A 23,911-nucleotide genomic window follows, 5' to 3' on the forward strand; every position below is an offset into this window, starting at 1 on the left:
CCTGGGCCAGCTGCAAACATCTGCCTCTCTGTCCTGGCCCTGGTCCTGGCCCTGGCCCCGGCCCCCGCTGCGTCCCAGCCCCAGACCTGGGCCCAGCCTCTAGGAAGGCAGCACATACCGGCAGTGTTCCCCACTGTGACCTCACTGCTTCTGCAAAACATTGTTGGAACCTGGCAGGGCAGGACACAGCAGGGAGTGCAGAAAGCTGCCTGCTCCCACCTCCCCACTGCCCTGGCCATACTTCCCCTGCAGGTGGGGGCAGCAGTGAGGGGCACAACCCTGTACTGCTGCCCATGCTGCTCCTGTGCACACAGCGGGGAGCTCAGAGCAGGTAGCTTTCTGCATTCCCCACTGTACCCTGCTGCACCAGATTCCAGCCCTGCTATGCAGAAGCGATGAGGGGAGCATTGCCCGTATGTCCTGCCTCCCCGGGGCCGGGTCTCGGGCTGGGAGTCAGCTGGGGCCGGAGCAGAGAGGTAGCAGATGTTTGCAGCTAGCCCAGGTTCTGGATAGCTGCTGATACCCACAGAGCCTGGGCTGGGGCTTTGGGCAGGAAGCACAGGGCTGGGGGGCAGGGGCTTTGGCTGGGGGGCATGGGGCACAAGCAGGGCATCCTGCCATGTACCCCTACCCTCATTTTGTTTTTCTGGCATGCTGGCACTCTGGCATCTTCCAAGGTAAGCATTGTGGGGGTTTTCGGTACTCTGGCCAAAAAACATTGCCTACCTCTGGCCTATACCCATGTAGTGACTGTGGAGCAGCTGACACAGTAAGCCCCCATCTCCTTTTACTTCACCCTAGATTGTATGTCTATAAAATCGTAGTACTATACAGGATTTTATCCTGTAACACACTTCCTTTAGTCCCAATGAAAATAACATGTATGAAAAGACTGTAAAAAATGTCCAGAGGAAAAATCAGCAAGGATTTTTAAAGTAACAGTGACAGACAACTTGTGTATCCAGTACTGACTAAATTAGAATGAGTAAAATCAAGACTAGGAGGGACTTTAAGAGGTCCATTTATCTAATCCCCTTGCTCGAAGCAGGATTAGCCCTGTTTAAACTACCCTGGCTAAGTGTTTGTTGGAATGAAAGGAAAATGTAGTAGATGCATTAAAGTGATTGATGGTTCCTCTGTGGCCTTGCACATGGTTAGCATTTGTGTAATAAAAGCAACTTCTATGTTTTAGTTAAATTGTGCATTATGGCTGCCTGTTCCTAAGTGTAGGTGAAGGGAAATCAAATAAAAATCATTTATCAATTTAGTTTCTTTTCCTAAAGCACTTCAGTGCACAGATGCTTAGTGTTCATATACTATTCATATGCTTAGGATCTTCCTGAATCAGTGGTCTTCCTACCTGAGGAATTATTGTCACTTTGATGGTGCCTATTTGACTATGTTTAGGTCTCCTGCTGGTCTGTCTTGGTTGGTATCTTAGGTCACTGCCCTGTGGCTAAGTCTTGTCAATTGAATCCAGCCTGTGTCCTCCCTATTCATGAAGAAGTCACCTAGATTTCTGAGGATACCATTGAATTGCCCTTCTGTCCTTGAGGTCAGCTTTTGGTTCCAGTGTTTGGTGTGATGGGGCCATCTCGGGGCCAGTCAGTATCAGCCCTCCCACCCTGATTCCCCTGCCATGCCTTGACGCATCTGAAACTTGACGGAAAAATGCAGGAAGCAGCCCATTTAACGCCCTCATGCCAAGGGTGTAATACACCACTCCAACCTTCCCTTTACCGTGTCCTAGGCATCGCAGATTGCATCCAAATCACTCCTAACTCACCTAGCCCTATTGCTGGGCCGCACTAGGCCACTGGCCCAAACTATCCACTATTATTTCTGTGGCCCAATTACTGGGTTGCACTCAGCCTCTGGCCCAAATCTGGCCTCAGGTGTCCATAGACATGTGCTGACGTCATGCCCCACTCACTGCAAATCTCCTGTGTGCACCCTGGGCTCTATGCCTCTCATTGGGCTTCTAGCCCCTTACACTCTACCCCATCACTGGGGCTATGGGGCCTTACACCCCATGGTCCTCAGATGACTGTCAATGTGTATGGACCCCACTCTTGGCTTGCGGCCCACTCAGGCCTCTGGTGTCTTCAGACATACCTGGACCTCACTCCAATTTAGGCCTTGGGCCTCAGGCCCTTCTGCCCCCTGGTGCTGGTGCCCAAGCCTGTTGCTTTTCTCTCAGGGTGTGTTCCCTGAGCCTTTCCACAGGGTCACCCACAAGGCAGTGGGGGCTGAGGCTGTCCAGCACTCCCTACTCACCTTTCACTAGGGAGGCAGTGGTGTGGCATTTCCTGGGGGCTGCCCCACCACACCATCCTACCCCAGGAAATGCCATCCTACCCCAGCAGGGTGTAGGAAGGCACACCATCCTACCCCAGCAGGGTGTAGTTTTAGGTCATTTCTGGAGGCCTACCTGTCCTGCTCTTATTCTCACACTTGGCCCCAGCTGCTTGCTCTCCTGGACACACTACTGCAGCCTCCATCTCACAGACTGCCCTCAGTCACTGTCCCATCTCTCCCAGGCCCCCTTTTTAGGATGTCTCTCAGGAGGCTGAGCTGTAGCTTCCTTCATATCAGCCTGCTTGCTGGCTGACCCCTATCCTCTTTTGGCAGTGGGTTCCCCCCAAAAGGGGGATGTTTGGTCTGCTTAAGGCCCTGGACCTGCCTTCAGGCCAGTCAGGGTGCTAGTAGCTCTCCACAGCCCTGATCTGCGCCTTGTGCTGGGCTTGCTTGCCTTTTTGGCCTGATGGCCCTGGCACCCTTGCATTGACCAGTTGAGGTAAAGGATCGGTCTGGCAGCAGCTGCACTTCCTACTTGGCAGGGGTCCACCTTGGGCCCCATCAAAGCCATCAACTTCCCCAGGTTTGCCTAGAGCCCTAGAGGTCTCAAGCATCAGCCTCTCTCACCACTGGACTCATCTGAGGCCCTCAGTAGCTCACCAACTCTAAGCCCCTTTTACAAGGCAGGCCTCATTCTTTCCTAGGCCCATCACCTTTTCCTCAGGGTTTGGGACCCCGCTGCGTCCCTAGGAACCTCCTCCATCCCTGTAGCTCCTACCCATGACTTCCAGACTGTTCCTGGGAGCAGCCAATCCTTAGCATCCCTGCAGCAACTCTTCTCTCTGCTCCTCAGGGCCTGTTCTTATACTGTTCTTATACACCCTAGTCCAATCAGGCGGCCTCCTGGCTGTCATGTGACCACCTGATTGGCCCTGCAGTCACCTGCAGACTACCTCACAGCCTGCTCAGGTCCTTAAAGTGGCAAGCACCCAAAGGTGCGCCTCCACACTTGGGGAAAAAGAACAAGAACAGTTCAACCACATTTGGTTATGTGAATAAGTCAGAAGGATGTGGTGTAGGACATCATCACAGATTATCCCGTGAACCACATTTCTTTTTTTCTCTTCCATTCACAAAGCAGTCCTCTGGAACTCCTCCACTCATTCTGCACCTTTTACTCTGAATCCAGGTATGAATGAAAGCACTAGTTATGTTTGCCCTTCCTTGGCATGTGTTGCTGTGGTGTCTCAATGTGGTTTATATACATAGCTTCTCTTGGTTTTGAGGGGCTAATTTGCAATTTGCTGAAAAAGAACTAAAAAAAATGTCCCTTAAACAACTAAACTGAAGTTGCTTCCTAAATCTGGTTCTGAATAGTTTGATGTTCTCATACCCACATGGTGTTGCAGTGGCTCTGACAAGTGATCCTTGTCTCAGTGAGCAAGTTGTAGAGGCAGATCGTATAGTCAGGTTCAAAAAGGGATTTGCCAAATTCATGGATGGTAGATCCATTAATAGCTATTAAACAACAGTCAGACATGCTTCCTCTGGCATCTCCAAACCAATGATAATGGATGCCAGGGGACATAAAGAACAGGGAATAGATCACTCTAGATCAGTGGTTCTCAGCCTTTTCATGGTCAAGGCATTCTGCCAAGTCTCTGAATGCAAGAGCATCCCTGGCTGAGAAGCGCTGTTGCTGCTTCCTCAGCTTACCTGAGTGCTTCTCAGCCAGGTTCTGCCAAGAGGGACTGTGCAATTGCAATGAAACATTCCAGTGCTGCAAAGTCAGGCTGAGAAGGGCTGTGCCACATATGCGCATTCCTGCATTAAGGCTCTGATCAGCATTAAGTAGACTGGGTCTGGTCCAGTGCCCCTAATACTCCTCCTGGAAACAGCAGTGGATGGGACAGTTCTGTGCCTATTCCCAAGAGGAAGTTGCAGGGGACAGGTCAGAAGGAGCTGCATGGCACAGGTCTACTTTGCTGCCTGCTTTAGGCTTATTAGAGCCCTAATGCAGGAGGAGCATATGGGGCAGTTTTACCTGCTCACTGCCCCACATGGCACCCCAGAGGGGACACCACAACAGCCTGGTTGAGACTCACTGCTCTAGATATACCCTGTTCATATGCTTTCCCTTTAAAGCATACACTTCTGGCATTGCCAGACACGGGACATGGGGGTAGAGCAGGGGTGGGCAAAATACAGCCCACTGGCCAGATCCCACAGCCACTTGACTAGATCCAACCTGCAGTGCTCTGCCCAAGGCAACCTGTGCTGTTCTCTAGTCTACATCTGGCAGGCCCAGTGCAGGCCAGCATGCACAGTTTCCTGGTGCAGCTGCAGCCAACTGGGTGCTGTTCATCTCCCCTCACCTCCAATGGTGGCTCCTCTTCCTGCTCCTGCTGCGCAGCTCTGAGCAGGGAGGAAGCTTCAGCCAGGCAGCTCCTTTCCCAGTGCATGGGGCTCAGAACTCCAGCTTCTGGCTGCCCTTCCATCCCTCTGCCTTTCTGGCATGGGTGACTGAGTGGGTGGAAGTCAGTTGGGAGCTGGAGCCTGAGTCCCACACACTGGGGCAAGGCCACCCACCTGAAGCTTCCTCCCGGCCCAGAGTGATGCAGCAGGAACAGGAGGAAGAGGTGCCACTGGAGACAAGGGGAGCCTGAGCAGCACCTGGGTAGCTGCAGCAACACCAAGAGTAGCCCTGCCAGTAAGCTGTGTGCACTGGCTGGGCTGGGTCACTGGTCACAGGCTGGAGTGTGGTGCAGGCTGCTCTGGGCAAGGCTCAGCCCCACATGGATCACCATGGGGGGTAGTCACAGATGGTACAGCCCAGGTGAACTCTTCTGCACACACCTGTCCCCTTCCTCTCCTCACCCCTGGTTGGCTCCCAGGACTTAACGCCCAGGCAGCTCATGCCCCCACCCCCCATGTGTGCAAATGCCCCCACATACACCCTACTCACATAAACTCTCCACATCCCCCTCCCCCTCCCCACAGGGCAGGGGCATGCAGGGAGCAGATCATGGCTCTGTCCTGGGTCCCAGCCCTGTGTTATCACCACCCTGCAACCCTGTCCTGTGATCCTGGCCTTGCCTGTTTGTCTTGCTCTCAAACACTGCTCCCTGCTCACCCACAGCCCCATCCACATAGGGAGTTTTGGCAAGTTGTTGTGGCAGGAGGTGCGGGAGGGGTGCTGACTTGGCCCTCCACAACTCATCAAAATTCCCTACGTGGCCCCTGGGCCCAAATAACTGTTCACCCCTGGGCTAGAGGGACCATTAGTCTGACCCAGTTCTGTCATTGGGAGATTTGTCCTGAAAGAATCCTGACACTAATTCCTTAAATGCTACTTTTTCCTACCAGTGGGCATGTCTATGGATGTATTTACATGTGCCTTTGCTTAAGACACACTAAGGTGATTTAGGCGTGTGTCTACACGTGGATGCGCTAATGCACATTAAGGCACATTAAATTTAGTCACGACTAGCTAAATTGCATTAGTGCACATGCAGATGTACTAATGCACATTAGCATGGCGTGTCCATTGATGTGTACTATGTTAATACACATGAGCACGTCTATACTTGCACTGTGACTGAGCTATTCACACCAAAGTTTGATACCTGCTTTATGTAGACACACACTCTTAATACACCTTAAAAATAGTGATTTTTTTAGGATAAGACTGCTTAAAAGAGGCATGTGTAGATATGCCCAGTGTGGATGAAATTAAAGTCAGCTTTATACACTGATTTTCTTGAGACTGGGCAAGACGGATTAGATTTATGAGTTATTAACAGGCCTAGCGAAGTCACAAAGATCTCCATTATTCCTGGAACTCAAGTTTCCAGCTTTAGAAAGATGTGGATTAGGCTGTGTGGGTGGCCACATCAATCATTTTCACCTTCAACAACATTTAAAAGGAGACCCAGGAAGCTTCCAAATTCATCAGAACACAGTCTTTGAATTGCAGATCAGCGGTACTGGAGTCTAATGTTGACAATTTAGGATGGACTTCTTAAGAGAATTTCAGAGATTGAACACAACCTGTTGAGGTTGAATAGGATTTTGGTGTCTAACTTTCTATGGATGCTTTGAAAACAACAGCTCTAATTGTAAATATTAACTTTAACTACTGATAATTTAATTCTCAAATAAATGCATCTGTTTTTCAGTTGTTATAGTCTCATGCTCAAGGGCAAAGCTGTCAAGCGTCTTTCAGTGTGCTGAGGGAGTATTTCACACTGCACCAGATTTTCTATACATTTAATATACTGGGTGTTGACGGTAATATACTGATGTGTCGATGGGACATTTTAATATATTTTTATTGGATAATGTAACACAGAAGCAGGCAAAAAATGGCCGCGGGCTGGATTTGGCTCACCAAGCCATTCTATCTGGCCTGCAGGGCCCTACCAAAAAATAATCATTACCTGCCTGTGGCTGCCCCTCTGAAAGCCAACAGGAGCCACAGGCTTTCAGAGATTGTGTGCCATTGGATTGGGTGGGCTCTGTGCTTCCACCTCCATGGGGCTCCCAGCACTCTTAACTGGGAGCCCCATGTGAAAGCACCAAGCATGATGGTGCACAACTGGACAGCTGGTCAGGAGGGGGGGAAGCTCCTTCCTGCAGGAAGGGGGGGGATATTGTGTGGGTAGGTTTGGGGTTTGTGGGTGGGTGCAAGCCCCCCTGCCACAGCCCCTCCCCATGGGCACAGCGCCTGCTGCTGGCGGTGGATGCTCAAGGTGTTCAGTGTCTGCTGCAGGCAAAGTCCCCCAACAGCACGCATCTCTGGCTGAATCCTGGGAGCTGCATGTGGTGGCATGGACCTGGCCCAGCCCACCGGCACACATCTTTGAGCCAGGCCAGGCTGGTTTCATGCTAGCACTGCAGGCATTGGCTGGACCAGCTTCACACCTCCACGTGGAGCTTCAAGTACTCCAGAGGGTGGCTGCATGTGAAGGCACAGAGCCCACTCAGCCCGATGGTACGCAGATTGGGAACAAACACATGTAAGTCAGGACAAAAATAGTTTTTGAAATAAAATATGTATAGTATAGTATAAAATATAGTAGATGTTTGATTTTTGGTATATGATTTGGTATTTTTCCAGTTCCAAGAGTACTTCTGGGGGTAAGGGGAGGGACTTCTGGTGGCAAAGGTCAGGGGTTAGAGGTGGGACTTCTGGTCCTAAGATGACAGAGGGTGGGGCACCTAAAGTCGTTAAGCGGACCTCCAGCTGAAATAATTACCCACCTTGGGTGTAACAGGACCAGGCCCCAGAAGTGGCAGTGATGCCCACTTGGTGGCCAAACACCTCCTTCCCAGTTCTGCCTCTAGGCTACCCTCCTTTTGCTCTTTCCTGCCATGCCTTGGTATTCTTACTAGATTTGGAAAGGGAGGCTGCGTAAGGGCCTAAGCGTGAGCCTCAGCCTGTCTTCTGGCCAGTATATCCCCCTCAGATCTGATTGATCCCTATTTATCCCTATGCAAGGTGGGTTCTCTTATCCCAAGGGGTGTGTAGGGGACACCAGATGCCTTATGGACTATTCATGATCTCTGAGATCCCCTACAGCCATGCCCATGCCTCACAGGTGTTACCAGTCACTCATCAATGAGTGTTCAGCCCTAATCACTGCTTCAGTATATTCAGGCCTCTGCCTTCTCTATCTCTTGCCCCTCCTTGGGCTCAGGCCTCTTTTTTTTTTTTCCCCCACTTCTGCTCCTCCTGGACTATGGACTGTTGGCCCTTGTTCTCGCTTCTTGGGCTGTGGGCTCCTTGGCCCTGTTTATTCTTGCCCTACTTAGACTATGGGCCCCTGGCCCTGGTTCTTGCCTCTTTCTGGCTGTGATTCTGCCCCTCTGGACTATGGGCCCCTGGCCCTGGTTCTCACTCCACTCAGGCTGTGATTTCACCCCTTGGGGTATTGTGCTCCAATCTTTCTATCTTCAAGGCTTACTTGCCCTGGCAGGAATCTATTCTGTGTCTTGAGCCCTGGCCCCTGGTGGGGCTCCCCAAAACAGTTGTGTGCCATTCAGGCACCACTGGGACCTCCCTCCATCTTCTGTAACTAGTCCCAAACCTGATCCACCACTTATAACTGTAATTGAAACATAAGCACGCTGGCTACCGCTCAAACTGTTGCCCTTCACTGAGCGGTCCTAGCCTTTGGCCTCTAATTGCCTGCCTTCTTGCATCCAGCCTCTGAGCAATATTTCCTTGGCTGGCTGCAAGTGTTGCCTTTCACCTTAATGTGCCACTCTCTGTCTAGGAAAGTGCTCCCAGCTGCCTACTCCTTTGTAGCTGACCTGTATGCTGCTGCCTGGCCTCTGTCTGCCACAATTTTTTTCCCTTAAAGTAGCAGAAGTGTTAGACTCCCTGTTACAGATAGAGTGTACTCTTTTGTAAATGTGGTTTTAATGATGGATGCCAAGTGCTCTGTAATCTGGCCTTTGGTGACTTTCCCACACACTTGGACTTCTTATCAGCTACAAATCCATCGTATTAAATAGCAAGCAGGGATTTTTTTTTTCCTACAAGGGCATGGGTGCAGTGATCACTTTAGAAATAGACATTACATTTTGCCTAGGAAACTTTTGGCCTGGGATCCTACAAAGGAATCCCATGTGAAATACTGGTGGAGTATGCAATATAACATATGCTAATTTTTTTTCCAGGGTAACACGTTAGTTGCAACTAATTTAGGTTAATTGCCAAAGGCATTGGGGAGGGGGGTCCTTTTTGTCCCAGGTTTTTATCAATCAAACAGCCTCAAATGAAGCATTTTACATATCCTTAAATTCCCGGCTGCAGATTACTCCAATGAATTGCAGTTTTGAGATACTGTGCATTATGATGTTTCTGTAGCTGCCAGGCATTCTGGTTTGGTTGAAGGTAGCTACCTGTAGATGGACAGTTCAGACCAGAGGTATGTGTTAGTATTTATTGGTGACTTAAACTCTCACACATTTATGACTAACACTTTGTGCCACCCCAGGTTACCCAGGACACACTGCTCTGTTTTGGTTGCTGATAACCTGGTCTCAAGTATTTGAGTCTTCATCAACTCTCCTGGGGAAATACATGCTAGCATCTTCCCAGCCACCGGCCACAACAAGTACATCAAACTTAAATAGCTCTTTACATGATCTTATCTCACAAAATAGAGTTAAATCTACGATCTAGGTCCTTACTATCAAGGTACTCAGTAGCCAGTATCTGGATAGCCAAAAGAGCTTAGACTTCCAAGAAAAGGAATGAAAGTTTTGTTTCTCTTACCTGATGGATTCTACAATAGAGGTAATGCTAACCTGTACAAGAGCCTGACACTTCTTAAAGTTTAGACCTAGACAATGGAATTAACTTGGACAAGTACTATGAATTAATAAAATAGACTATACCACTTTCTCAGTGCAAGGTACACTGCTTCAACCTGCTGCCTATGACACAAAGCATTATGCATGACAGGGATGGCCGCTCTGTAGCAGAGGTGAGAGGAAGCAGGCAGCCAAGCAGCATAAAGCAGTTGGGGAGGGAAGAGTATCATAGTAGCACTGGGGGGGGCGGGCCATAGGGCTTAATTTTGTGGCACTTCTGCCAAAAAGATTGGCTCTCCTGGTGCACGGGAAAATTTAAAATATTAAAATACACTTCTATGGCACTACACTGGACACAAAATTCTCCCCTAACCTCTGAGGAGAGAAGATGAGAAACTGTTAGCTAAATCAACTTTGCTCTGCTACAAGAAGGCATTCAAATAATACAGATCAGTGTGGTATTAAAACCTGAATAAAGTGTAATCCAAGGGACCTTATTCACTTACCCTAATGGTGGTAGAAATCAAAATCCTCCTCCTTTCCCCTGAAGCACTCATTTCAAGCGGCAAATAATTGTTTTTACTGTTTCACTGTTTTTCCCTTACAGATAGGAGCACCTTTCCCTGAGATATCAGGGAATCAGGGGTTAGGGGTTAAGATCTGGCTGAACCAAATATTCTAATTTCTTTAACATCCTTTTTTTTGGGGGGTGGGTTTCTTAAGATGTTGACTTTTACATGGTCCATGTGTGATTGACTCTCAGATGCAGAGGCAGAAACTTTGTTTTTACTTGAGCATACCATAAAGCAGCATTGAGAAGTCATAGGTGGTTCAGGTAGTAACAGGTCAGTAGGGTTTATCACTGGTATCGAGCCTGTAGGATTTATCACTGTTTCAGTGGCCAGGTTCCTAGGCTTCCTAAACCCCCCATGAGCAGAAGGGAATAACAATGCTGATGGTGAGAACTGCAGGCACAAATACTTGTCAAAAAACCCCTCTCCCCTCTGAGCTTTCTTATTTTTTAAAGAAATTCCAAAAGTCCATGAAGTAACAAACAGGAAAGTAGGGTTGGGAGGAATCTCACGTCATCTACTTTAGATCCCTGCTCAGTGTAGGATCATCCCTGACTAACCATCCCAGTCAAGTGTCTGTCTAACCTGCATTTGAAAATCTTCAGGAGAAGGAGATCCCACAATTTTTCTAGGTCTGTTTGACTACCACATAGAAAGTTCCTCCTAATCTCCAACCTAAATTTCCTGTGCTGCTGTTTGAGGCTATTGCTCCTAGTTCTGTCTCCTGCAGACATGGGGAAAAGCCCATCTCTATTCTTGCTGTATATCCTCTATCTCCAGTCTTCTCTTCTCCAGACTAAGTAACCCTAGTTCTTTCAGCCATACCAGGTAAGTCTTGCTCCCAAGCCCTTAATCATTTTTGTTGCTCTCTGCTGCACTCCTTTCAATCTGTCCACATCCATTTTGAAGTATGGGGCCTAAACTGGACACAGTACTCGAGGTGATGCTTTACCAGTGCTGAATTGAATGGAAGAACCAGTTACTTTGATTTACAAGAGACACACTGGCACTGCACCTTCACCTCGCCCCACAGTGCCATGAGATCACCAGTCTCCTCCTTGGTTCAGTTGGGACCCCAGGTGGAAGGTATGGGCGTGGGCACAGGCATGGGCACAGGCCTGGGTGAGGAGGACCAGGCCATCATGGGTCCTGCATCAGCTCTCTGGGCCCCCGTGCAGCTGTCCTTGTCCTGCCAGGCCTGGGCAGCTGCCTGCAGCATCCAGCGCAGGGGCTTGGAATGGGACTGGCAGCTGCACAACAGAGGTCAATGCCCCGCAGCACATGCAGGCATAAGGCAGGCTGCTGGGGGTGAGCTGTGGGTTACTGACCCTGCTGGCCAGAATCTGCTTGCACCTGGGCCAGAAGGCTGACAGGCCTGGCTGGAGGCTGCAGCAGCCCGTGGTGTCTTGCTGGCCTGGATGGCACTGTCCAGGCAGCCACGTGGCACTGCAGCACCAGGTAGCAGTGCTGGGGTGCAAACCAGCTGGCAGAGCTAGGCTGTGACCTTCCCAGAGGGACTCAGTGGCCTGGAGTGCCCTCAGGTTCCCTGTATGTGTGCCCCAGGGCTCAAAATGCTTGCAGGCTTTTAAAGCCTGAGGCAGGGGCTGCTATAGCTCAGCCCTGGGGCAGGAGAGGCTCCCAACCCAGAGGCCAGCCCCCTAGTGGCAGGGCACATCCACAAGTTTATTACTGCGCAGTAATTCATCCCGCAGTACTAAGGATTTTTACTGTGCAGTAAGTATGCATATATGTAGACATACACACTTATTGTGCATAAACTAGGCTACTGCGCATTTCAGTGTCTTGTGTATACATGCCCAGTATGCTGTTGGCTCATATTCAGCTTATGATCCCAGATCCTTCACTGCAGTGCTGCTGCGTAGTCAATCATTCCCCAGTCTGTATTTGTGCATGCAATCTTCTTTCATAAGTCCAGTACTTAGCACTTGTTCATGCTGAATTTCATCAGATCGATTCTAGACCATGTTTCCAGTTTCTCCAGGTCACTCTGGATCCTAGTCCCACTCTCCAGTGTCTGCAATTTGCCCCAACATGGTGTCGCCCACAAATTTGCTAAGAGTGCATTCCCATTGTCCAAATCATTAATGACTCATTAATTAGTTATACATAAAAATATTTATTCATACTAAAATTGAGTGTTTAATATTAGAGTACCAAATTCAGAATATATTAAATCATGAGATGCATCAGTTAAGGCACAAATTCCAGTCTGATGTCTTTAATAAATACACTATACAATACTAGTACTGAATGTACTCTATTTTAATCAGAGGTAATCAGTTATTCTACTCATTTTTAAAGGGATAATAAACATATATGTTTTGCTGTAACCATTAGAATTTACTGCATCTTCACTGGCTTGTTTGAATTAAGATTAAATGCAAAAGCATTATTTAAAATGTGAAATATTAAAATAAAAAATTGGAGTATTAATTTGTCTTTTAGGTCCCTGCCAGAGGGCCTGAATATAAAAGGCACTATTGTTAATATACTTTCAGCTACTAATGTTGCATTTGTAGTATTTATTTTCTTGAGGTATGATACAGTTTTTGGTTCCTTATTATAGATTTTTAAAAGCATAAACTACTGGAAATAATTAACTAAAATACTTTAAGATAACATTTCCAATTTCTGCTGTAGTTTTTTTGTACGTTGCACAATGGCCACAGCAAAACAATTCCACTTAAAATATATGTTACTAAACTAAATTAGAAGCAGAAGCACAGGTGTTTTCCTGTGTGTAGATCCATCTGTACTTAAAACTACAATACAAAAGAGGAGCAAGCTCTTCTAAGTTCATTGATAACAACACATTGTTGTCCAGTTTTTAGACACCCATTAAGCCATTTTGACGAAGTTGTATAAATCTGCAAGACTGCTGACCAAAACAATTTACAATACTTGGTGCAGTAGTGTGTATACTCCCCTAAAAAATTAAAAGTACAATGTCATGGTTATAGAGGTAGTAAACTTCCAGTGAATGCTAACCAGTCTTTTATCATGCTTCTTTCTGCCTGGAAGCCTAGGGAAGTCGATGGCTTCAGGTCTTGTTTTAATAGTCAACAGATTTGGGAAATCTGAGACAGAAGTAGAGAGTTCCAAAGACTAAGGTTTTTCATAAGAAAATCCTTCCAATGGGTCCCTCTCCTAAACTAAGGGGGAATACCTTTGCTGACTGAAAATATAGCAGTATAGAGCAGGGAATAGATGTTTTCTCATCTGGAAAGGTTCCAAGCTTCCCAGAGCTTTCTAGATCTAACCCAACACCTTAAATTACCAAGAATCACACTGGCAGTTAATGCAGACTGGAGGACTTACAATGTACTCAGGAAAAGCTGTTTCACCAGCAAAGGAGCAGCAGTCTATGCCAGCTTCAGTTTCCAGGTGGATTTATTCTGTAGCCCTTGCTAGAGTTAACAGCAGTAATTAATTACAAGGCGGCAAAAAAGTACTTGTCATGGTGGCATGGTCTATGTCCAAAAGATGCTGGCTCATCTTTCTGTCAAATCTGGAAGGAGAACCTCCAAATTTCAGTCTAGTGGCACCTGAGGATCCTAACCACTATTCTTCAAGTAACAGAAACATAATGTATACTTCCATCATTTTAAGAAACACAGACTTTTTACCAATCTGCCATCCTCATGGTCTGTCCTCTCTAGATAGAACCTCTTCTAGCTTCTCCTTACCTGTTCCCCAGTCCATTGGACCTAAAGTGTTTTTGCTGCTGTAGGGTGTGCCTAAATAAACTACTAATCCATCATTTATGTGCATGTTGAGCATGGAACTGAAAGGAATGTAACTATGACAATATCCTAACTGTGCACCCTGAAGCAGTTAACTATAGTTAGAGTGTATCTGAGAAAAATGGTTTAAAATGTTAAAAATGTATCTGTCCTGATCTGAGCTGAGGAGAGCTGCTCAATCTTCCCTTATGGAAACTGCTTCATGGTAGAAGGGAGAAAGCAAGGGAAAGGATAATAAACACCACCTTATGTTAACTGTTTTTACAGTTAACATAAGATGGCAAAGTCATTTTTCTAGGATTCTCTGGGATTCAGCTAGCATGATATCTGTCTCCAGGGAACCCAAATGCCCTTTCAGATACACTTGGTAACCCAAGTTTCAGTTTCCATTTTCTGTTAGAATCTGGAAATAATATATATGCCCAAATTAGTTTTTCTGCTAGATGAAAGTGGCTACAGAGAAGAACTAGCTTCACACACTGAGGAGGGTAAAGAGACAATTTAAAGCTGTCCTGACTCTCTATATCCAGTATATTGAACGGGAATTGGATTCAGAAATCCGAAATGTGAGAATTTCAAAATCAGATTCTCAAAATGATGCCAGTGTAAATTGAGAGTAATGGCACTTAGGTCAGAGGAAACAGTGGTGTAAAACAGTTTCATCAGAGGTATTTAGGCCAGATACAGACATTACAGTTTTACTGGTATAAGTGATTGGAAACTAGTTTATACCTGTAACAGAACAGAAGTTCGGCGTGCAAAGATTGGTTTAAAAATAGCAGAATCCAGTTTAAGATTCCCTCCCCCAAGGACAAATGTGTATTCTGTTTGCTACCTAACTAAACCACCACTTACAGAAAACAGCGTAAAGATTGATTCTGCCTCAGGCTTTTTGAATGTCTGTACCTAGCCCTAAAATCTATATGTCCTTTCTAGTGCAGCTTGCTACAATCAAAGCATGTTCCAACATTTTCAGTTCTGGGTTGGGAGGAGAAATGCCAATGGAAGCTCTCAAACAAAACCTCAAAGCTGAAGCACCACTTTCTCCCTTCAACCTTCTTATGCCGTTCAGCTGTGGAGTTCAGATTGTATCCTTCTGTTCAAAGTTCAAATTAGAGCTACAGTGAGACAACAGTCAATTTCTAGACTGAAGAGACCACATGGAGAAAAAATAGAAGGAACTAAAAAACAACAGAAAGATATCAGGGTGGGAAGTAGTAAACAAGACAAATGTGAGGCATGTTAAAAACAACAACCTTAAATTGCCTAGAGCATACATATCTGTATGCTCATGATTGCATCTTGACTAAGCACTCTTGGAGTTGGGTGCACCACTGTTACCTGACCAGAAAGTTCCAACTAGACAATCTGAATGTGGGATTGGACAATCATCAATTGGAGCCATGTTCTATTAAAAATAAAGGCCCTGTTGCTGTTCCCTTTGAAATGAAAATTTACAGTAGCTTCAGAGGGAGGAGGATTAGGCCCAAAATACTTCTAATTAGCAAAAATAATTTGACCCAGTTACAAATTGCAAAGTAACTGGTCTATAATATAGTAAATCAACAAGACAGTGCTCACACTTAATAGCAGTATTTTCGATGTAAGGAAGAATTAATTTTTTTCAAGTGATCTGTAGTATTCAGTCAAGACTTTCCAAGCTTTTGGAGCCATGAATCCATCAGGTGGATTTTCACCTTCCCGAGCAAGCTTTCTCATGCGTGTTCCAGAGATGAAATCAAATTCATTGTTCCTAGCACAAAACAGACATGCATGAAATCAGTATGAATTTTATCAGCCCACTGTACATTAAAGTCAAATTGTTCCAAGTTTACTTTATCTTCTATGCTAAAATTTTTATTTGAAAATTGCTAGCACTATCTATACACTAACCCTGTAGGCATGAAAGGCACAAAACTTTATGTTTCTATTTATAAGCATCAGAAAGTAGCAATGGACCCCTTAAAAAGGATCTCAATTTCCAGTACTACTTTGTATCATCAAATATAAAATAGTTTCCTCAAAATTAGAGAGTGTACTTCTGTCATTTGTCCTCTAACAGATCATTTTTTTGCTAACTGTAACATTAGTTTCAGATGTAATAAATCCTTTGTCTGGGTCCCTCGTGAGCAAATGAATGGGCTTGAGGAATGGGTCAACTGATCTCTAATTTCTATGGTTTCATCTGCCTCTTAGCAGAAATACAAAAAAGTATTTTTCCTTTCTTTTGGCAAACTGGCAACCATAAGAAGTAATTAAATATATTAACTATGTATAGGCTAGTTTAAGTAATTATTATTGTTATGCAAGGTGTTACCTTTCTGGGTCATAGAAAACCATGGCCTTTTTTACTTTATTGTATGCTGCAACTCTGAAGGGAATGATCTCCACGGATGTCAGGCCTGGTGCCATGCTAAGGACCTTTCCTCCTTGTGTTGGCTCATACAGGTCTTTCTTGGTCTCTGGATGAGGCATGCCTGCAGGGTCGCGACCCACAATGTAGAAATTGGCTCCAGCAATCATTCGAGCCCTGCAGTGCCACTGAACCTGCAAAAGTTAAACAGAAATAGTGCTAGTTAAATGCAAACTGATGTATATAGATTTTTTTTCTGGCTTTAATAAAAAACTAACTGAAAGTCAGGCACCCTCTGTAGCTGGGCAGACAAGAATGACGTGAATGAAATGGAAGACACTCATGAGAAGGCTACTCGTTGTTTCTGATTACTGATTTATTACCATCAACTACCAGTCTTTCCGCATCCTCTGCTTAAATTAAATGAAACTTGTGGAAACTGACAGTTCTGCAAAGGATACATCTAATGGAAACTGTGAGGAAACTGATTTTGTTCTATTTTTAGGGCTGTAAAAATAACAGTGCGATAGCTTGTTTTCTGTTTGTCATAACTATGTAACTGAAAAATATCTGAAAATCAAGAGACCCATACTGCAGAAGCCTCTACTTTCTAGTAGTTGAATATATGACATAATAATGTAAGCATGGTTGGCTGGACTGTCTGGGGGCTTTAGTGAATCAGGGAAGCCCAAGGTATTCTCTATCAACTTAATATAATTTCTCTTTTCTTGGACTTCCCAAAGTGCCATACTTTTGATTCTGTATAAACCAAAGGGGTTGCCCCTATTTCTGCAGTAGACCAGCAGCCTACTGGAGCCATCTTTGCACATCATGTCCTGATGTGCTGTGCCTCTGTGTTGTACTCACTTGAAACTGCCTCTGCCCAGCTAGACCTCTTCCATTTTGTATTTGTCACAAAATTGCTCACAGTACAAATGTTGAAACTGCTCATTAAAAAGTACAACTCCACCTGAGCTCATCTAGTTATGTTATAGTTATGTTATATTCCTCTGTTATAAGGTTTATATAGGGTTGTATTTAGTTTAGAGTTATTGAATAATCATAATAAGGGAAGTGCAAACTTTTTTTAAAGGCTCACAAGAAGGGAAGATACTAAATGTCCATATTGCAACCAGGTGACTCCCAGGTGGGCACTGAATGAGCAGATGAAGCCATGAGGAAACTCAGGAATATTCTGAGCGGAGAATTATTGGGAAAAACTGAACAATTAAAGGCCCATCTTCAGGAGCTTCCACAGGGGTAGAAATTAATCAAGAATCAAAATCTGAGTCTCCAATGAGGCTTCTCCCTCATGTGGACAGGTTACTGAACACTTACTATCAATAGGGGCCTGCTAGCAGACAGTTTTAATTGCAGCAGCTCTGAATGAAGCATCAGGTACAAAAGAAGTGGCAAGGGAAGGTAAGAGGAAGACAGCCTCTGGCGCTTCCCTCTGCTGGTGGTGCCTGAAAGTGTCACGGTGACTAGGAAGCAATAAAAGACAGAAGCCAAGCAGCCTGAGACAAAAGCCAAGGTGGCATTGCAGGCTGAGGAATTTATACTAAGTGAGCGGAGAAAGCTTGAGAGTTCAAGAAGTTCAGATGGCCCAGGATTAGAGGAAAGAAAACGCCAAGTAAACTTAGAAAGTTATCAGACCCAGAATGACAAACCTTGGTAAGCTTTGTGAGGTTTTGACTTTTTAAATTTGAACTTGACTAATGTGAGGACACAACATACTTCTATTCCCTTTTGAAGGGAATATGGAACAGGCTATAGAGCCCTCATTCTTTGGAATATAGCACCGGCTCTCAAGAATTGTGGGAAGGCCTTATTGGTTAGGATATTTGCTTAACATTGGTTTGGTAAATAGTTGTGTAACACCTACACACATGGGTTGAGTATGGCAAAGTATATGCTTTTGGTTGTTGTGTATTCTGGTTTTTCTGTGTGTGTTTCTTATGTGGGCAAGATGGCCCCTGTTGTTCTGGACATGGAAAACTGAGACCTGTATCTGCGCGAAATATGTAAAATCCTCTGGCCTACTGAGCAGGGGAAAAGAAAGATCCTCCAGGCAGACTGAGTGAGAGAGAGGCTGGAGCACTGCACTGCCTAGCTGGACAAGGCATAGGTTATGCTATGCCAGGTATATAAGAACAATTCAACAAAGGTTTTCTCTCTCCTGGGGCTCCTAAGAGCTGCACAGCTGAACTGGAAACCAGAAAAACTGCTCCCATAGTGGTGGGGTCTCCCCTCAATCTTCACTGGAGAGGCAAGCAAAAGATATGTGAAGGAAAAGCCTCAGATACAGGGAGAGAAAGTCCACCACAGAGTTTGAGACCCCTATTTTCTTCCTCCTTTCCATTTTTTTTCCTTGAGTGGGATAATACCAGAGGGGTGTTAATCTTTGGAGCAGACTGACCAGGAATGGGGTCCTGGCAGTTGCTGGCCACATGGGCCTGGCCTCCTCTGTTTTAATATTGTAGTCTCAGCTTAGTGGTATAGTTGAAACTGGATGTCCAGGCTGCAGCCATAGGCCTGGGACCTTTTTGCTGTTTCACAGCTACTGCGTTTCAGCCTGGCTGTGCAGCTGGACCCCAGCCATATATATCTGGCTACCAGATTTGGGCCAGGGTGGAGCCTAGCAGTTTGAGCCAGGGTGAGACCTGGCACTTCTTGTTGATCCAGGCCTCAGTGCAGTATAGGCCTGGCTGGCTTTTGCTGCCCAGTCTAGGCCCAGTGAGATAGGTGTGGACCTTCTGTTTTCCCTTTTGTAATTTATGTCCCAACCAAACTGTGTGGTTGGGCACTAGTTGGTAGTTCAGGCCCAAGCCAAGATAGGCCTAACCTTTCCTCTGAGAACTTTTTGCAGTTTTTTTTGCCCAGAAGAGCTGGGATTAGGATTAGGAATTTTGGGGTGCAGTATGCTGACAAAAGCTGCAGTTAACCCCTCCAAGCCACCATGCAGAAGTGGAGGTCGGTGCTCTACCATGTCTCCAGGAGCAACGGAGCCCCTTGCAGTGCAGAAGAACCCACAATCTTGAGCAGCTTCCCACAGCGCAGTGAACCCAAGGACCAGCTCATAGGACTCTCCGGTATGGGCCTCCTCTCCAGCCCATTGCTGAAGGGCAGGTATAGAAGTGAAGACCCGCAGAAATACCCTTTGGGGAGCCCCAAGTCTCAGGCTGCCTGAGCATGGGTGAAGCCTCCCCAAGAGGGTGTCACCTATAGACTTCGCCTTGCAGTTAATAGTGTTTTAAAATTATATTTAGTGTTTTCTTTTGGGCTTTTTTTGCCTTTATTTTCTGTAATTTTTTTGTGTGTGTTTACACTGCTTGCGAGGAGAGGGTTTTGTTTACACATGACACCCCAGCAAATTTAGTGTTCCCAGATTTCTAGGTGGAGGCTCAAGCCACTGGTATAATTTATGGGATACCCTGAAATATAAACCTGGCCCTCCTTGCTGCCTACTGATGCCCAGCAGAAGGGTTACAGTTGTATTTTTAATTCCACAGAATGCAGCTAGAGTTTATACTATGAAAGTGGGGAAAATGTAAGTAACTGAATAAAAAACAGTGAGTTTCTGAAATATATCTTGAGAAAATGGCTCCTTTGGGCTCTGTTTCATGGTCACCTATATTTTTTTCAGTTACCTGTACCTGTTATATTCACGACCAAGACTACCAAAGTGCAAAATCACTATAGGAATAAAGGGCTGCTTTGCACATTCTCAACTAAACTGCTAGCTAAATTCTGATTTTCTCACATTGTTATTATTAGTGTCAGGTTTTATGCTTGACATTTGGGTATCAAATTTTGTTTTTAATCTATCAATGAGAAAATCTTGTAGTGCAAGCAGAACTGATAGAGAAGCTACTGATGGAGCATGGATAGGAGTCTCACAATGGTGGGACAGTGTCTACAGTGTCTCTTCTATAATTAGAACCACACTTTATGGATTTGGGATTGGTTGTTACTCAGGAAATGCATTACCTCTGTTGGACCAGCATATAGCATGGGTGCAGGGAAGATTGCAACCACAGTTCCCTTTGGATCTAGGACATATTCCTCAAGCACTGCTGCATGCTGCTTCATTCGCCACTCAAGTGGCACATCATCATCTTTGGTCCACCCTCCAAGAGGATGCAGGAGAAGCACAGGATGTTTGTAGCCTCTTTCCAGCAGATGGCGTTTGGTATCCTGCATGAGCAGAGCATGTCCATTGTGAACAGGGTTGCGCAGCTGAAATGCAAATATTGCATCTAAAAAAGAAAGATTCAGAAGTGTCATTAGTCTGTTGAGGTGCAACTTCAAAGAAAACAAGCAATAATTAGATGTGGACATTGCATCGTTATGAGGATGAAAAAGTCTGTCATAAGACATCTTATAAATTGTTTGCCAGAACCTATTCCACCTATTAGGTGCCTAAATGCAATCTTATTCCATTCTGTTCAAATCCATGAAACAGCTGCCAATGAAAAAGTTGGGTCGGTTCTCCTTCTCTTTGCTACTTTTTGTGACCTGGTCATAAGGCTAGAGTAATGGTGTGTTACAAAAGTAGGTGTGTTAATGGCTACTCAGGGGCTTGATCAGGATGGAACAGGATCATGTTTGATGTTTAATGTATCTAGGATGTGATCTTCTCTCTTCACATGGAATAGACCTTAAATTATTTATATCAGTTTATAACATAATACACTCAAATATTTTCCCTTTCTCTAGTAACTGCTCTTTGAAATCTGCTTTATTTGCATACATTTCCTCTGAATATGATCTTGGTTCTATTTTCCCCTTGTGGCCGAAATTATTTTTCAGGTGTCAACTGTACATATTTCCAATCTATGCCAAATATCACAACTGCAGTTCTAAAATTTCTAAGTTCAACAAGATGTATAGGAAGGCTAGAAAATCTAACTAAATGAACACTCTTTAAAAAAAAACAAAAAACAAGCTGAGAGAGCATTGGAGATGGTGGGGAAGGTATGGAACTTCTCCCTGGTGTGGACATGTTTTGTTGAATCTTTCCAGGCACCGGCAAAACAAGATCTCATTATAAGAGCACTGTATCTGCCCAGAAGGTTCTCTTTACTGAGTGCCAAATGTTCTGATTTCTCAATCTTTTTGTATGGAAATTTTAAAGAAGACACAGGGACAAGGCCTACATTTCTATTTTCAATCTCACATCTCATAGGTACAGGTGGGCACTTTTCCTATTGTCCAATTCCAACTGTATGTGACCTAGACAGTTCATGATTAATTCAGATAGGACAGAGATCATATATGTAGGTTGCAGGAAGCAGTTGGAGAAGGAAGACCATATTGATTACTTTTCTGCTCTGTTTCTCAGATTTGTAAAGTGGGCTTGTTTTGACTAACAGCTACTGATAAAGTAACGTCTAGATAATGCTACTGGGAAGAGAAATGCACTATATCACAATTTGTATTCTGAAAGCTATGTCAAAGTGAGGATATTACAGTAGGGAGATAAAGCATAATTAGGTTTTAACCCAGCTGAGATCATGCAGGGTGCTTAACATTACATATGTACATGCTCACCAGCATTCATTTCTTTAAACTTCTGTTTCAGCTCCAAAGGTGTCAGACGGTATTGATCCAGTCCATCATTCCACTTTATTCTCTCTAGCACAAGAAGATCTCCTCCAACCAACCAATCCCCACTTTCCATTACCATCTGTAAGTTACACACACACATATACACACATTAGTCATGTGACAGCCATTAAGTGCTAAAATATCTTCACTCATTTTATCTTTAATTCCTCTACAACTCCACAATCCAACTAAAAATGACTTAAAGCGAGGGTACACACACACACACACACACACACACACATATTCAAGGAAGCACTTCCAAGATGACCCTCAAAAGGTGAGGTGCATCTTTGAAGCACTTTCTTTTGAATAATTCATAGAGTGGACTCTTCTGTGCCCTCCACTGTCCTCAGGAGCCTGCAGAGACTGTATGTGGAGAGGAATGCTGGGTATTCTGCTCTCCAGTGGAGGGGAGGAGAGACAGTGCTGAAGTGTGCCAAATTTTGAGCATTCTAGGATTTGCAGTGTCTGATCATGGCCTGGCTGGTTTCTTCTAATGCAGGCTTGTCCAACATGTGGCCTGTGGGTTGCCATGCGGCCCTCCAAGCTGTTTTCTGAGGCCTGAGGTGCTGCGATGGGAAACGAAAGTAAACACTGTACTTTCATTTCGGGTGAGGTGATGTGATACCGCTTCCTGTGAGGACTTTGAATATGGCTTACTGGCCCACTGTGTGATAAAAAGTTCATGATGCAGCCCCACATTCAAAAAGGTTGGACCCCCCTGTCTATTGGAAGTGATTCTCTCTTCAAATACTAACTGACCCTTCAAAAAGGTTGTTTAGGCAAGACTTTTGCATATATATGCACTTCCCTTTTTATTAGCAATGGTTCTACTGATACTGCTTTTGGAATAGTTAGGATGAAAAATCTATTGTGTATAAATAAAAGAGATAAGTGCCACTCCTGACCACATGTACAATATGGCTGCGTGCATGCATGTGGCATTTATCAGTGACATTATTGGGCTATACCAGCCAAAAAAAGCAGATTGCCGATAATGTCAATTTTCCTTTTATTGGTGCCAATCCAATATGGACAGATATATCAATGCACCTCTACCGTCCCCCACTTTGGCCCTTCCCCTGCACCAAAATCCACATCATTCATGGCAATAGTTGAGAAGGGATATAATTAGGATGACCCCAAATGCTATGACTAGTATGTGGAACCTTAAGGAGAAGTACAAACTCAGCTCAGAAAACATAATATAAAATAAATATAGTTTAAATAAATGTGTGTGTGTGTGTGTGTGTATATAATGTTGTTTAAATTATAAATATATATTTGTGTATAAGTATGTAAAGAACATCTATATAAAACTCTCCAGCTCTGTTCTGTGGTATCTTATTTTTCTTCTCATTCATTTGATTTTGAGTTCTTTATCTCACTGATGAAATAAACTGCTCCCTCAGTATGTAATAAACATGCTGTTAATTGATTGCTTCGAATCTGAGAAACCAATGTATTCGTTCTAATGAGATCATTTTTGGGTAGTGGTTCTCTGTATTTTGCTGTGAGAGTGTACAGAAAATACCATGTACTTTCCTAATATGAAACGAGCCATTCCCCCCCCCCCCCCCCACAAAGAGTATACCTTAGTTTTTAATCCTTTGAGATGTATTATTGGAAACATGGAATTCACAAACCCCCTTACTTTGACATGCGGGTGTTTTGCGCAGGTCGTTCCCCAGACACGTGCACAGCGCTCCTCTTTCCTATGTTCATAGAACTCTGGGTTTTTGAGGATTGCCACCTTCCGCCCATTGTACTCAAGTGTGAATTCAGTGCATCCTTCCAGCCGTTTCTTATTTTCCGTTGAAATGGGCAGCACAATGGGAATGCTCAGATTAATTACACCATCTGTAAAGAAAGTACCATCTATTTTAATGTATTTTAAGATTAAAGTTTGTAAGGGGGGGGGGAGAAAAAGGAACAAGAAAATGTTCTGAAACAGGATATCCTAGTTTTGCATTATTAGGATACTTGGAAGA

The 23,911-nt window shown here is 44.8% G+C and overlaps 2 protein-coding genes across 7 annotated transcripts in view; one reads left to right on the forward strand and one right to left on the reverse strand.

Annotated features, from left to right (window-relative positions):
- ATAD1 (ATPase family, AAA domain containing 1) overlaps positions 1–23,252 on the forward strand; it is a 63,196-nt gene extending 39,944 nt beyond the window's left edge. For all 6 annotated transcript variants that reach the window (XM_025210453.1, XM_025210451.1, XM_025210454.1 and 3 more), the window contains one exon: positions 21,895–23,252. The gene's annotated coding sequence lies outside the window, so the exon portion shown is untranslated. The remainder of the gene's footprint in view (positions 1–21,894) is intronic.
- PAPSS2 (3'-phosphoadenosine 5'-phosphosulfate synthase 2) overlaps positions 2,309–23,911 on the reverse strand; it is a 37,996-nt gene continuing 16,393 nt past the window's right edge. The window contains exons 9-13 of the mRNA XM_025210456.1: positions 23,575–23,780; positions 21,864–21,999; positions 20,301–20,569; positions 16,275–16,504; positions 2,309–15,710 (exon numbers count right to left, since the gene is read on the reverse strand). Of these exons, the coding sequence (XP_025066241.1) occupies positions 15,572–15,710; positions 16,275–16,504; positions 20,301–20,569; positions 21,864–21,999; positions 23,575–23,780 (980 nt within the window). The 3' untranslated portion in view covers positions 2,309–15,571. The remainder of the gene's footprint in view (positions 15,711–16,274; positions 16,505–20,300; positions 20,570–21,863; positions 22,000–23,574; positions 23,781–23,911) is intronic.

This window comes from Alligator sinensis, unplaced genomic scaffold, assembly GCF_000455745.1.
Source record: "Alligator sinensis unplaced genomic scaffold, ASM45574v1 scaffold557_1, whole genome shotgun sequence".
Taxonomy (NCBI): Eukaryota; Metazoa; Chordata; order Crocodylia; family Alligatoridae; genus Alligator; species Alligator sinensis.